This window comes from Podarcis vaucheri, assembly GCF_965113315.1.
Source record: "Podarcis vaucheri genome assembly, chromosome: 8".
Taxonomy (NCBI): domain Eukaryota; kingdom Metazoa; phylum Chordata; class Lepidosauria; order Squamata; family Lacertidae; genus Podarcis; species Podarcis vaucheri.
This window is the reverse complement of record NC_138766.1, coordinates 34,443,009-34,458,657: the sequence shown is the minus strand read 5'-3', so window position 1 is coordinate 34,458,657 and position 15,649 is coordinate 34,443,009. Positions and strand designations below refer to the sequence as shown.

At 43.9% G+C, this 15,649-nt stretch overlaps 1 protein-coding gene across 2 annotated transcripts; it reads right to left on the bottom strand.

The window, feature by feature from the left end:
• Window positions 1-7,041: 7,041 nt before the first annotated feature.
• ID4 (inhibitor of DNA binding 4) lies at window positions 7,042-12,298 on the bottom strand. 2 transcript variants are annotated; one of them, XM_082235189.1, is made up of 3 exons: window positions 11,388-12,298; window positions 9,643-9,701; window positions 7,042-7,452 (listed from the first exon to the last, which is right to left on the bottom strand). In XM_082235189.1, exons 1-2 carry the CDS (start codon window positions 11,817-11,819, stop codon window positions 9,657-9,659), a joined length of 477 nt encoding a protein of 158 aa, XP_082091315.1. In that variant the 5' UTR covers window positions 11,820-12,298; the 3' UTR covers window positions 7,042-7,452; window positions 9,643-9,656. The 2 variants fall into 2 exon arrangements, with proteins under 2 accessions (XP_082091315.1, XP_082091314.1); XM_082235188.1 differs by lacking the exon at window positions 7,042-7,452 and adding an exon at window positions 7,691-8,559 and having other exon boundaries at window positions 11,388-12,296.
• Window positions 12,299-15,649: the final 3,351 nt, after the last annotated feature.

Here is a 15,649-nt window from a genome sequence, read left to right as displayed (position 1 = left end):
TGAAAACGAACATCTTTCACTTTGGGTCACATTGTGGTTATCAATAAATGTTATTTGTATGCAGGATTACACTCTCCTATCTAGTGAAAGACAGCTAAGACCCAGTTTATGGTAAGACCCATAGAAAATAAAAGGAATGAATGCTGAGAGTTGATGCTGACAGCTTCGGTCTACCGTTAAAAAGCTCATGGGCCCCAAACTGTCAGGGTTCCAGCAGTTTTTGAAAGTGGAAAGACATCCAAATTTAATTTCTTTCTGAATAATGGTGTATCAAAATTCATGATTACTGAGTTCACAGTATGCAAATTTGTCTAGGTCATAAGGCTTATAATGTAATTGAGCATTGTTTCCTCCAGAAGTTCTCCAGATTGAATGTTAAATGTGATTCTAAGCATGTTCCCTCAGCATTTAGCCAACCAATTGCACAAAGAAGCTGTCTGCAGACAAACACCGGCTCCCGCGGCCTATAGAGTGAGATAAGCGTGAACCCCAGAGTCGTCCACAACTGGACCTAGCGGTCAGGGGTATCTTTACCTTTACCTTTAGCTGCTTTAAGGTCAACCAGGTATTCTCCATGAAATCCTTACTGACTGCTGTAAACCATGTAATCAGACCATGAGACCAAGCAGCCTTTTGTTTGGCGAGTGTCTTCTCTAGTCTGCTCAGTCACTTCTCACATTTTCTTCTTGCAAACGTCGTAAGGAGTTGTTGTCTCCCTACGCAGTTCTGAAACCTCTCATTAGTCTTAGCTCTGTTGCTTGAGGTGGAGCTCATTTTCTAAGTAGCTCTTCATCATCATGGTTGGGGCTAAGGGGTGAGCTGGGAAGATGCAGGGCAGATCACGTGGCACACATAGCCACGCCCCCTCAGTATCCATCACCTGAGGCGGCAGCCTCAGGGTAGACCAGCTCTAGGGACCAGCATAAGTGAGGGATAGTAGATAGCTGTCATATTATTATGTTGTTCATTGCTCTACCCTGAAGTTCCACATTGCTGTGGAGTCGGTGTATTACGTGGAGATTATAAAAATGCAAATACAGTGGTACCTCGGGTTAAGAACTTAATTTGTACTGGAGGTCTGTTCTTAACCTGAAACTGTTCTTAACCTGAGGTACCACTTTAGCTAATGGGCCTCCTTCTGCCACCGTGCCACGGCGGCACAATTTCTGTTCTCATCCTGAAGCAAAGTTCTTAACCCGAGGTACTATTTCTGGGTTAGCGGAATCTGTAACCTGAAGCGTCTGTAACCTGAAGCATCTGTAACCCGAGGTACGACTGTAGTGAGGAGGAGGAGGAGGAGGAGTAGAAGTAGAAGAAGAAAGTAGTGGCAACCCTGAAAATTAGCAGGGTTATTGTTGCATGGTAGGTCCCAGCCCAATGAAAGTACAGTGGACCCTCCGGATACTTACTTAATTCGTTCCAGGGATCCGTACGTACCCTGAAAAGTCTGCAACACGAGGCGCTGCTTCAGCGCACGCGCGCGGCGTGATAGAGTGCTTCTGCGCATGCATGCGCAACAAAACCCATAATTATACACTTTCAGGTTTGCCACTTTTGCAAGCCGGAAGTTATGTTACCCAAAGGTAACATAACCCGAGGGTCTACTGTGTTGAATACATGCCATAATATTGGATGGCGTTCATACCACCAGAAGCTCAGGTTCAGATATGCCTGTGTTGTAGACGGAACCAGAAATGGAAGTACCTCATGCTTCCTGCTCCTCCTGCATTTCTATCATTCATTCCCCCCCCCCCATTCCTGAGAGATGTGAAAGTTCTGTTTTGGATGAAAAGGAGATAGAAATATCTCTCTGGGTCAGACTGTTGGTCTCACTAGCCCAGTACTGTTTGCTTCAACTGATAGATCTACAAGGTCACAAGCCAAAGTCTCATTCTTGATATTTAAGATCATTTAATTGGCAATGACAGCATTTGAACCTTCTATATGGGGAATATCTTCTCTAGTCACCTATGAGCCCTCTCCATCCTTAAAAAAAATATGCAAGAACAGGAAGTAGAAGCCACCAATGCTTCCTTCAACTGCCACTCAAACCAGTTAAGTCTCCTAGGCTTAGCCTATTTTCCCTTCCTGAAACATGTACTTTCAGGCATCAACTTGCCAGTCAGTCAATCTTCTCCTTCACACAGCACCATTAAAGATACAGACACCCTTTTCTCCTAATTCTACCCAAGAGAAAGTGGAACTCTGCCAAGCCCATATCATAAAAGGAAGAAATACACCTTTAAAAATGAAAAGACAAAAGAGGCTGTGAGTCAGAATGAAGAGTACTTGAAGGAGGTGATTGGGAACATGGACTCTGCTTTCCTATAATGCAAAGAAAGGACAATGCAAAAGGCAGAAACTTGCTAGGCTGTGAGGTAGTTAAACCAAGAGTGGAAACTGATTTGTGCTGGGTACCTGTTACTGGTTTTAAACACAGCAACAAGCTTGAATCCCCAGTTCTGATTCAAATTGCGTTTGCACATTGTTGTACACATCAGTGTGACGGGATATGTTTCTATGTAGTCTGCTACCAGCGGTTGGAGAGAGGGCACGTTGTCTTTATCTGGCTTACAATTTCAAATTGCATTGAAGCTGCTTTTAGAGAAGATGCATCAAAATACAGCAGTACCTCAGGTTAAGTACTTAATTCGTTCCGGAGGTCCGTACTTAACCTGAAACTGTTCTTAACCTGAAGCACCACTTTAGCTAATGGGGCCTGCTGCTGCCGCCGCGCTGCCGGAGCACAATTTCTGTTCTCATCCTGAAGCAAAGTTCTTAACCTGAAGCACTATTTCTGGGTTAGCGGAGTCTGTAACCTGAAGCGTATGTAACCTGAAGCATATGTAACCCGAGGTACCACTGTACAGCATTTCTCAAGAAACTACAGGATACATGTGGATTGTGGCTAATGTTGTGTGCACATAGCTTCACAAACCAGTGGTGGGAGCACATTGCTTGCAGAGTAAAAGGAAATCTGTACGCAACCTTGGATAGAAACATATTCAGTACGTTTCCGAGCACAATTCAAAGTGTTGGTGCTGATCTTTAAAGCCCTAAACGGCCTTGGTCCAGTATATCTGAAGGAGCGTCTCCACCCTCATCATTCAGCCTGGACACTGAGGTCCAGCTCCGAGGGCCTTCTGGCAGTTCCCTTGCTGCGAGAAGTGAGGTTACAGGGAACCAGGCAGCGGGCCTTCTCGGTAGTGTTGCCTGCCCTGTGGAACACCCTCCCATCAGATGTCAAGGAAATAAACAACTAACTGACTTTTAGAAGACATCTGAAGGCAGCCCTGTTTAGGGAAGTTTTTAATATTTTATGTTTTATTGTGCTTTTAATTCCATTGGGAGCCGCCCAGAGCAGCTGGGGAAACCCAACCAGATGGGCAGGGAATGAATGAATGAATGAATGAATGAATAAAATAAAATAAAATAAAATAAAATAAAATATAATATCAGGGAGATTAATGTTGAAAGACTCTTATCCTTATAACTTCTTAACTTGTTACTACTAGGGTTTGTTTGGCGCAAATTTGTACACAGGTTCCTTTGAACCATACACTGTTCAAAATCAGGAATCATGTTCCTCTAGCCAAGGCTCATAATCTTCTGGTCTCATGCAAGTATACAATTCATGCAATCTACTTAGATATCTGGAAAAAGCCATTCTTCATTGAATGGATTTCACCCAAATTATGTATTTTAGAAGATATTGATGACATCAAGAGCAATGCTGAGGTCATTTACACATTGAACTCATTGGGACTGATTTCTGAGTAGACCTATGGGATTCTGCTGTTACTAAATCCTAACAGTGGGTCTTACTTCTGAGCAAACATGTCTAGGATTGCACTGAAGCTGTTTCTAGTGTGTATTATGTTGGTTGGTTGAAATGTTTCTTTTGTGGATTAGAGATGCCCTTTTTGTTGGAGGCAGGAGTAAGCACAAGCTCTGTGGCTAAAGCTCTAGAATGCTCCATGAGGGATAAAAAGAAGTCACAAAAAAGCGAACATATCAGGACTTCATGTTGTTTCATTGCATTTTAGAGTATATCTCCAGGTACACATTTTGTATTTGGAAACATGTTCCATTTTTGAGAAATGAATTTTATTGTACTATTAATTAAATTTTACAAATTGCACATAACTGTAATAAAAGCTTGAGAACCAGAGGAGTGATTTAGAATTAATTTAAATATTGGGACGTACAGTGCAGCTTGTGACATGGCATTGCAACTAAAACCAGTGTGTAAATTCTTTTGCTGGTACAAATACAGTTAAACATCAGAAGCATAAAAATGCTATATTTGCAGAGTATTTTTCTTCTTCTCAGAAATACTATATATGTTAATTAATGGAGCATTGGTGTACAGTAACCCCTGAGGTAACCAGGGGGTATATCCAGTTTATTCTCTGTTACTAAAATGTGCTTACCTGCAAAACATCTCATACCTGAATAACTTCTGACAAGGAAAGCGTTAGTAGCAGTTCCTACATTTTGACACCAATTCCGTTGCCTTTATCATCATGTAGAGACTGCAAAACCCACAACCTTGCTGTTACTTTTCATTACACACAGTCAGTATTAGTCCATTAATCATTGGCATTCGGTGAACAAAACATCAGCTAAAAATACAAAAAGACAGATCTGCTCTCCTTGTCTATGGTTCCGCAGGAATTTTTTCCCCGAGAAATAAAAAGTATACGGTAATGGGGTTCTGCTTTAGCAACCCTCTGCAAACTGCCACCTAGTTATTAAGCCAAGGCTGCAATCTTATGCGCACCTTGCAGGGGGCTTCACTGAACTTGGTGGTTTTTACTTTGTTTACAGATGCGTAGCTTTTTTCTTTCACATCTCGCATGCTTTCCAGAGACATCTTTGTCAACTCATATATCACAAAGATAAAAAGCATCAACGTATTGTAGGTGTGGTGCAGGTATTGATCCAATGACCTGCCCAAAGTGAGACTCACATAAACAGCATTGGGCTAACATCTGCACCGAGATGCTCCATGGCTGTACAGATGCTGTACAGATATTTAGGAATCAATGCGGACAGAGCATTAAACAAGGATTATCCACACTCTTTCCCAGCCTCCTCCAGTCAGCAATCCTACTATCAGGTGGCAGCCATGACAGGGCAGGGTGCAGTACTATGTTTATCTTATTGCACTTATTTGCTTGGCTTCTCCTACATTAGGCAATAGCAACCACTCTCCTTGGCATCCTGTAGGAGCGGAGAACAAACTTTGGATACTAAACGGCCTGTCAGTGATGTTTAATATTTCCAGCAATGATCGGGTTATTTAGTTTTGTATAAGTAGACAATGAGCATCCAGTCAATTATTTGGAAGAGTTTACTGAAGAATTGGGTTATTCTGTGGAACAGCAAAAGTAGCTTGTAAGAAACTGGAACGGCGCTTTGAAACTATTCCGGTGAATCCTATTGTCAGTCCTATTCTCATTTCAAGGTTGGCTCATTTCTGCAAGTTCCAGCCACCTGCACAGGTTTAACTGCTTGTTGACAGTGCAACTGAAACTCCGGATTTAACTGGCCAGCTAGCACTGCTTTTACAGCGTAAACCAAACATTTATTCCACTTACAAGGATGTACTTGCTTCTCAATGTCACTATGCAAGGAATAACCATCGAACTGAGCAGTCAGCAGCACAGAAGGTGGCCTTCAGTACACGACAGCGATGGACCACTTTGGGAGGAGCCTTTTATCATTATTATTCAAGCTAATGAGGATGAAAATAGTTTTGAGGTTTGGCTGGAGCAAGGTCGCGTTGAAAAGACACATTTGGATTGGCTTTTGCATCTCTCACACCCGCTATGCGAATTGCTTGACAGGATCTAAGTGGCATGGATGTGCTTTATTTTGCTCACTGCACTGCATTAACATCCACCCTGGAAACGTTCTCAAAGGTGTTCTTAGTGTCACTTGTGAAAAAGGCTCAAGTGACTTCTGAGATGAAGCAGGTATTGCAGCATGCAAATGAAATGCAAGGGCACCTGCAAGCCCATCCAAACCTCCAAACTGCCTTTTTCTCTTGCCCTTAGAATGAGACACAGTAATAGCTGCAAACAGCAACTCAAGCACGTCTTTGATTATTTCCCTCTCTTGTTCTGCACAAAAATAGTACCTTTTCCATGTACACATGTGGATGTAAGTGTTCTTTAACCTTAACTAAACTGAAGCCTGAGAACAATTTTGGCAATCCCCAGCAGAGAGCTGACCTACCTGCTTGATATATTTTCCTTCTGAGATGTCACAATGCAACAGCGAATTATCAATCCTTCTAAGTAGCCTTTTAATATGCTCCATAAAGAAATCCTCATTCGTTTGAATTTCTTCATTTCTATGAACAGTTGCTTTATAAAACAGCTGCTATTGTTGTTCATTAAAACTCCTTTCAAACAAATTCACGCTGGGGCAACAAAAAACTCAGGTGTCTAGGCTGTTACATGAATGTGAAGACCATTCATTTAATGGATTTACAGTATTTACAGTAAGAAAAATATATAGTGTTAGGTGCAGCATATCTGCAACTGTAAGCTAGTGTTTTGGTTAAGTTCATTGCAAATACTAGGCATTTTGATTAAGAAAACAGTGACCTTTTACCACATTTGTCAGTAGATAAATTATTTTAGTATGCACATAAGTATTTTACAGAATAAAAAAGATCCTCAGGCCAAAGTACTTTGACACTTTTAAAAATCTGAAACAAATCCGCCCACTTTTTTTAAAAAAATAAATCAAGCAGACCATGCTACACACAGTTGGCTAACTATTTACAAAGCACCCAATTAAATCCTACTTAATTCACCCACTCTGTGAAAATCCTATCTCACTGGTGTGTGGAATACTGATGATCCCACAAAATGTGTACCTTTCTCAGAGGCTGGACAGAAGGTGGAACATGGGCTATACAAACTGTTGCTATAAGATTAACCATTAAGCACCACATTTTAAGGAAAGTGGAGCAGATAATAGGCAGTTCTGCAAGTACTGAAGAAAGAAACCAAGCAGAGCACAAGGGCACGTCAATCTAGTTTAATGTTTACATGTAGAAGTTACACATAACAAGAGACTAAACAGGATTTTCAGATGTAACAGAGCTGTAATGAAATGAATGCTGCTGTATATTAGAAAAATAATCTTGATACAGTCATCTGATTTTTATTTTTTTTGGTCTAAGTTCTTTGAAATTGATTTACACCAGTAATCAGACTGAAATGTTCCCTCTTGTCCCCCCCCCACAAGTTTCAGTATCAATAGTCTTTGGACGAAAGAAACAGCAACTGTACATTTGTTGATAGTTTGCCCTTTGGTTATAAGCAGAAAACGTTTTTCACTGTTTTTCCAAAGCAATATGCCACAAGGCTGAAATTCTGGGGCAGCATCCCTCTTGGTGTTAAAAAAGTGTTCCGTGTTTTGTGATTCCTATTTCTGTTTAGGCAACAAAAGAATTTTATAAATGCTCATTATTATTCCTCAGCACTGTACCCATATTGAAAAAAGTAGTCATCTCAGTTCGTAACAAACAAAACCCTTACATCTCAACGCTGTTTCGCATACACTGTAATATAAACCACCACCCCCTGTGCCTAACAGACAAAAATGTAGCTTCAAAACCGTATGATACAAAAATCTTTTTAAATTCAAATTAAAGAAAAACACATCTGTATGGACTCAACAAGTTTATTTGTGGTTAGACATCTCATGCATTCATGCAGGACCAACTCTACCTACAGCTGTGGTTTCTGAATCTAAAGGGGGTGGGGGGGAGGAAAGGAAGAGACCCCCCCCGACATCCAACATATTTTCATCAGCAGTTCTGCACTTAAGCCAGAAACAGTTTTCCTAAAGAAATCTTCCCACAGATTTTAAAAAAAAACATACACAGCTTTATAATATTTACAAAAAAATATTTAATTAAAAATATTTTATAATTACAGTAGGTCTATTAAAGCATATACTTTTCTCACACTTATAGAACCTCTCTCTATATACATAGTATGAAATGTCACTCTTTTTTTTTTTAATCTATACAATATGTAACACTCCTGCAGGGAGAAGAAAGTCCCTGAGGAAACAATAAAATCATCTATTTTAAACAATAGATGTCAAAACAAAAGTTATCTACAACGCCTCTGGTAGATTAGTAAAGCTTCAGTTTTCAGCTGCTCAGCGCATTAAAGTTATACTTCTAAACTCTGATTTGCCCTTGGTCTTCTATCAACAGAAGGGCCACACTTACGTATGCTGAAGATTTAAACCCCCTCCCTCCCAGACAAGTGTACAATTCACATCTGATCTAAAACAAAAGAGTTAAGAGACATGTGTGTAAAATGCTATGAACGTGCAAAGTTGTGAATTTTTTTTTCTCTCTTTCACTTTTTTCTAAAGGAAGTATGGAAAGAATTCTGGAGTAGTTGATTTATTGTTATTTTTCCTTCTGCCCAGTGGCTGACATTTCTTTCTTTCTTTTTTCCCCTCCCTCTCTAATGTGTCTTTCTTTCTGCGTCTCTGGCTCAGGATCTGCCTGCTGCACACCTGTGGAAGAGGAATGAATAGAGTGGGGGTGTGAACCATTCTGCTCCAGACTGACTGGCGCCACCAACAAAACAGAAGACATGCTTGATCAACAACCCAAAACAAACCAGGTCAAACAACAACCGCAGCTCCCAGGCTAGGCCAAGCAGGGGAACACACAGCTGCAGGTCCAAGCTAGAAGCTCTCCGGAGGAGAGAGGAAGAGAAAAAGAAATAAGGAGTTTCCCTCCTCCTCGTCCTTCCTCCCATCTCTTGTTGCTGCAGATCGGGCAGAGGGGCAAGAAAACACTGCGCCCTGTCCTAGGCATGTTTACTTGGCAGCAAGTCGCATGGAGTTAAATGGGACTTGCTTCCCAGCAAGTGGGTGTGCAGATCACAGCCTGACTGTCAAAGAATTCCTTTAAGACAACCAACATTTCCATAAATGTATTATTCATTGCTTTTATGGGAAGGGACAGAACTCCTAAGGAACATGCCACGCAACACTCCTCTTCCTTAAAGGAAGATGAGAAAGTGCATTGTTTCCCCCAGCTGCTTTATCTAATTTACACTGTCTGGAATTTATTGAAAAGGTTGATTTTACTTAACCTGCCACAATCCTATATATATAGTAAATAAATAAGTGTATACACATTGAGCTGCCCCTGTAAGGTAAACGTGTAGAATTAAACAGAAAATAAGTGTGCGTTTGAACCTGAGTCACAAAATCATTAAGCCAGAACAACTGAACAATTGAATTGACTGGATTACATTGGTTTAAATCTTAAATCTGCCTGAATTAGCTGGCGAATTGCAGCCTAGCATACGAAGTGTAAATACATCTAACAGGTACTCATGTCCTACGGTTCCAATTGTACTCAGTTTCCATCCAGTAAGTGTGCCTGAGACTGGAGTGCCTAATTGTTGAGCAAGAATTACAACCTGATCCTAACTATATTTACTTTGAAGGCCTAGGGAATTCAACGAGACTTGGTTCCAGGTAAGTGTACCTAGAATTGCAGCCTTAGATGGAAAGCAACACGCATGGCAAAGGTCCCTGACCCCAGCTCTGTTGACACACTAAATCTTAAAAGAGGATACTCACCTTGCAAGTGCAGTTCAGCGGCACAGAATACTGTCCCCTGGCTTATTAACAGCCCCAGCCTGCACAGTAACGAGAGAACAGGAGTGCGGCGTTAGAGTTAGCACAAACAACAAGCTTAGCAATCGGCAACCTTCCTCGCGTGGCTCTCTAGAAGACGGAGAAGCCCCACAATAAAGGGAAGCAGGACAACCTCACAAAGGGGCAGAGGAAACTGCAAGCTCTCTATGGATCCCTTCCTGGGCTAGCAACTAGTGACAGGTTGCATGCTGCCAAACGTGACAGCCTCTTGCTTTGCAGACCCACAGGGACCCCAGTTGCAGCTGAGGGTCAGGTGCTTCCCCTGTGCAAGCAAGGAAGGGCATCATTCATTGCAAAACCCAGAGATTCGACAAGAGGTGTAAGTTTGTTAACTGAACAACTGGAGCGCGATTCTTTCTTTGAGTAGATCTTCACTGAAGGGATGGTAGATCATAGGGAAAGATGATGGTAGTCTAGTCTCACATAATATTAATTGAAACAATTAATATTCCTACCCATCTGGAGTGCTTGTATTTTGTATTTTTAATGGTCTAGTCCTAAATGCACTGACCCCAAGCCACCTCTAGTCATAAACACCACTAGTGGGTGCAGTAGGTATCTCAGTTCTCTTCCAAAGCTGTGTCCAGCCCGTTCTATGGGACCCAGCTCAGCACTGGGAGGCAGATGTGTGCCGATATGCATCTGTATCCACACTGGCTCCATAAGAAGACCTCCCATGTGAGATGGGGAAATAAAGCCCATTCCAAGAAATGGAAGTAGGCTGCATATGAGGCATATACAAGTGGCACGTTAAGTGAATTATGCGCCTGGAAACATGCAAAGGCTAGATCCACTTTGCTGCACACCAGCTGAAACAGAAAGGCTATGTAGTGCATATGTATAGCTACCGAATGACAATACAGTGCGTATGTGTACACATAGGTATACATGTGCAAATTGCATCTTGCACTCTGTTAAGTGTGCAGTTATGTGTCTATATTGGCACTTGCACAAAAACACAGGCAACCCAATTTCACGTGCAATTTGCAACCCACAAGCCAATTAACCCATATTGTCGGGATTTAACGAGCTTCCCTCCTGCAGAGGTCGGCACCCGATCCGATGCTAGTATTCTGCAGACTGCAGGCTGCCACCGTATGCTAGATGCTGTACAAAATACAGGAAGAACAATTGTCCGTGTCCAGCAGGCGGGCACTCTACCTAAATCAGACATCACCAAAGGAGGGAAGGAGGAAGCTTTGAGGATGGGAGGTCGCTCCATAAATCCCCACGCCCCGACTTCATTGTCTTGTGGATCGCAGTGTCGGGACCCGATCTTGCACCCAATCGCTTAACGGGGCCCCGAAACGGACCCTTCACATGAAAGCACTCCCGAGCTTTCGAGGGTCGGTGGATCGCGACCTCGGGGCTCTACTTTGCCCCCCAATGATCTGCTCTGGGTCTTTTCGCTACGGGAGGGGGGGGAGGAGAAAGAGGGGCAGGTTCTCGCTCCATAATAAGCAGGAGGGCCACGGCCACCCGTTTATCCATCCATCCATTCCTCCCGCTCTGGGGGCGCACGCGTCCCGCCTCGGAGCGCCCCGGCGGAGTTGAGCGGCGCGTGTGCGCTCCTGCCGCTGCCCAACCCGGCGCGCCTCTCCCTCCCCGGCCCGTCGGAGCTGCGAGCAGCGCCCGGCTTCTCTGCCCGCCGCCGCCGCGGCTCTTACCGGGTCGCTGTTGAGCGCCGTGAGCGGGGTCCTGGGAGGCCCTGCCGGGTAGCTGGCCGGGTGCAGCGGGGGAGGCGGCAGCGGCGGCTGCTGCTGCTGCTGTTGCCGGAGCAGCGCCGGGTGCGTCTCGAGGGCCAGCTGCAGGTCGAGGATGTAGTCGATGACATGCTGCAAGATCTCCACTTTGCTGACCCGCTTGTTGGGCGGGATGGTGGGCACCAGCTTCCGGAGGCGGCTGTAACAGTCATTCATATCGCACTGGAGGCACAGCGCCGCCGGCTCCTCGCCCGGAGACGGGCTCCCCTTGTAGCAGCCGTGCTCGGCCAGGCAGCGCAGCGCCAGGTCGCCGCCGCCTCCGCCTCCTCCTCCTCCGCAACAGCAGCCCGCCAGCGCCTTCCTGCTGGGGTGTCGCACGGGACTCACCGCTTTCATGGTGCAAAAGATACGCAGGCGGGCGGGCAGAGCCTTCGGGCGCCCCGGCCAAGCAGCTCCCACCCGCAGTGCAAGCAAGACAAGAGGCGATGCAGCCAGCGGTGGGCAAATCAAAACAACGGAGAGTCCGGGTTTTGCAAACGGGGTGCGCGACGAGGGGGAGGGAGAAAAACAGGAAGCAGCGGGAGAAAACCGTGTAAAAATGAAAAATAGAAATGGATAAATTCCAGCCGCCACCTACCCAAGCAATATATATTTATATATCTATACTGTATACCTAGCGGGCTGCTTACTTCCCCCCTCCTTCCCTTCTGCCGCCACTCCAGTCCCAACCCGGCTCTGCTCAGCCCAGTTTGCAACGCCGCCGTATATATATCTAGCGCGGGGTAGAGGCTGGGCGGGGCGCGCGCTGCCCGGGCCCAAGGAAAAGGAGAGAAAAGAGCGAGAGAGAAAAGAGCGAGGGGGGTGGGAGAGACACACAAGAGTAAGGGAGGGGCGATGTGTATGTAAAAAAGAGAAAGAAGTGAGGCACGAGTATTGAGCGCCGCGCTTTAGCCAATCGGCAGCGGCAGTTTTCTCTACGGAACGGCGCGCCAGCCAATGGCGAGCGGCTCCATTCTGTCAAACGCTGTGTAGGGTCTCGGCGAAAAGGGAGGCTGTTGAACCCGAGGGAGGAGAGATTGAGAGAGAGAGGGAGAAGGAGGGAGGGAGGGGGAAAGAAGTTCCTTCCGAAGAACTGCGGGAATGCGAATGGAATTCGCTCTCGCTCTTCGCCTGCCGGGATCTCGCTTTCCCCAGCGGCTCGCGGAGCCCTCGCCACAGCCTTGCATAGTGACAGGCGCTGCTCTGCTCGTGATCTCGCCCCGAGGCCGAGAAGAAGCAATGGCCGATTGTTATCTCTCCCCCCCCCCGTCTCCGCGCAACATTTATTCTTCAGGCTGCTTAATTATCACTTGCACCAGCTAGTCCCTGAAGAAGACAGCAGCTTCCAGTTCCATTCAGGACATTTTCATATCTCTAGGATTCTTTCACCCACCCCACCCCCCACCCGTCATATTTCTTGACACCCAGGGTATTTAGCAGATAATAATCAGATCCAAACTTGAATGCGGAGAAGTGTGTGGAGGAGGGGGGCTGGAGGGGGGGCTTCTCTTAAGAAAAGCAATTGCCTTGCAACATTAAATTAGAGCACATAACTATTAAAAATTCATGGCGATGGGGTATTTAAAATTCCTCCATGCCATATAATATTAATCCATTTAATGTAAAATTCATACCTGTAACTTAATTTGCCTCATTAGTGCCCCAGATCACGTATTAGTTCAATGTACCATGTTTTAAATATGATGCTGGAAATGCCCGGATTTCTGTACTTTGAGACAGCACATTAAAATTAACATGCACATACCTCGCTTGGAGTGGACTGCAGCCTTTTAATTCCATAATGCCTTGCACCAACCTTCTATGAAGCCTTCTTAAACTATTCCAAATTAAAACCATTAAACCGCTGAATAATGAGCTAAAATGTTATCTCTCAGGAAAAAAGCACTGCCCTATATTTCTGAACCACCATGCAATGATTTTGTACTCATGAAATCATACAGTTCTATAGGATTAGTGTACCGCATGAATAAATGTACTGGATCTACTTCCACTGATTCTGATGTCCAATAAGCTACTCTGCAGCTAGTGGGTTCAAAGATGCACAGTCCTTGTTCACAGGCTGTTTGTAAAGCAAATGCAGTGAGAATAATTTTATTTTAAACTGTGATTGTATATGTCCATTTTATTATACTTCTTGATTCTGGAACAGCCAGAATGCTAGAATATGAATTGGGACACACAATTCTAAAGTCCTGAGTGTGCAGAGACCATGGAACACACAATCACATGCAAACAAGCACATTTCTATACAACACAAAAAAGTATCTTTTACTTCTCTTACAGACATTAAAAAAATATATTTGACAGCAGTTATTCCTTAAGCAAGTTTTTAAAATGTTTAGAGGAACATTTGTTATTTTTACACACACCAAAAAGCCCCAGTCGCATCTGCATGTGGAATGTAAGTGAAAAATAGTCAGAAACCAGTTAAACCGCAATACTTTTAGAATTTTAGTCACTGGGGTTATAGTTACAATCACTTACTCAAAGAGTTTGTCCATTAAACGCAGTGGAACTGCCTTCAAAGTCAACATACATTGGATAAGGCTGCCTGCTTGTACTCCAAGGAAACACGTTTAGGATCTGGGTGCTAATCAGTTTACCATTCTGATCCAAAATGCACTTGTCCATCTAAAACACTGTTTGGAAATAAGTCTCAACTTCAGAAGAACATGCCTAAAGAAAATAGAATTGGAACTGAGCAAATCACCATGTGAGAGGTGGATATTAAAGTATAGTTTTTAATCACTGACACCTCGCTGGAAGCATCATTTATTTCTAAAAATTTGTCACTACTAGAACTAGGTAATATTTTCATGAATTTTCTTGCAGTTATAATTTTTCTTTTGCACACAATCCTGATGTGAAGGCTGTTTCCCCCTCCCACCAAACTTAACAGGATCTCTAGATTTAGTAGGTGCAGTGAAATCTCACTGTTCCATCTTAATTAAAATCTGTGTGAAACTAGATACACTACTGTAGTTAATTGTTTTGGTTGTACAGATTTGGTTCTTAGAGCTAATCTGATTTCACTTTAGGAAACTGGTGGGAAATCCCAGTATGGATCCCATTCTTCTGGCGCCAATCTGGTCTGAACAGTTGGGCAGATAAACCATTCCTGAACCATTCTTGAGTCTTCATCAGCAAGCTTGCAGGAGAAAGGAGCCTGAGCTTATGTGAACTGACTGACTCTTCTAAATTATATAGTGCCCCCACAGTCAGATAGTCTAGAATTCTGTGTTCAAAATACATCATGCAGGTTAGAATAATTTGTATGCATATGCTTACGTGGAATGGTTTGTTTTGAGTGCACTGGCTTCCGAGATTTCCTTTGTTATTGGCTTTCCCCCTCCTTTGCTAATGAATAAAGTGATACATGAAATACTGAGCAAGTGAGAGTCTAAGAAGCAGTGGCTGGAAAACACAGACCTGTGTGGAGTGTCGAAGTCAGTTTTCCAGATAGCATCAAGTGTTCCTGGCATTGGGCAATTGGGACAGATTAGGGATTCTGCTGGTTTACCGCCCAGCTTGCTGCCCAACAGTCTGCTTGCCTCAGCTGACAGAGCTGGTCACACAGGTGGTTTTGAAGACTCCCAGACTGCTGGTTCGGAGGCAATTCAACATCCATGATGAGGCAACTGGCTCTGAGTCGGCTCAGGACTTCATGGCTGCCATGACGACCATGAGGCTGTCTCAACATGTCACCAGCCCAATGCATATGGCAGACCTCACACAGGGCCTGGTTTTCTCAACTGGGCAGGAAGAGAGTGATCTGAAACCTTGTCACTATCACTTCCTGCTGAGATTTAGGCTTTCAGCACCTTTTCCTCTCTGCAGAGGAAGGGGACTGAGGAGGATGATCCGCATTTTAAATGTGAACGGAGTTAAATGTCTTGGCAAAAAGATAATAGGTAAGTATTATTATTATTATTATTATTATTATTATTATTATTATTATTATTATTATTATTAAGTACCTCTGTATCTCCCCTTTCCTTCATCATGCAACTCAAGGCAACATACATGAGGATCCTTGGCAATCTCTTCTCATCCAGAAACCAACAAGACCCAGACTGGCTTAGTCTCTGCAAGGGGGCTGGCCTCATTTGCCTTCAGACCTGGTAATTCTGTTTCCAGAATCTGGGTTTTTGGGGTGAGTTTCAGGC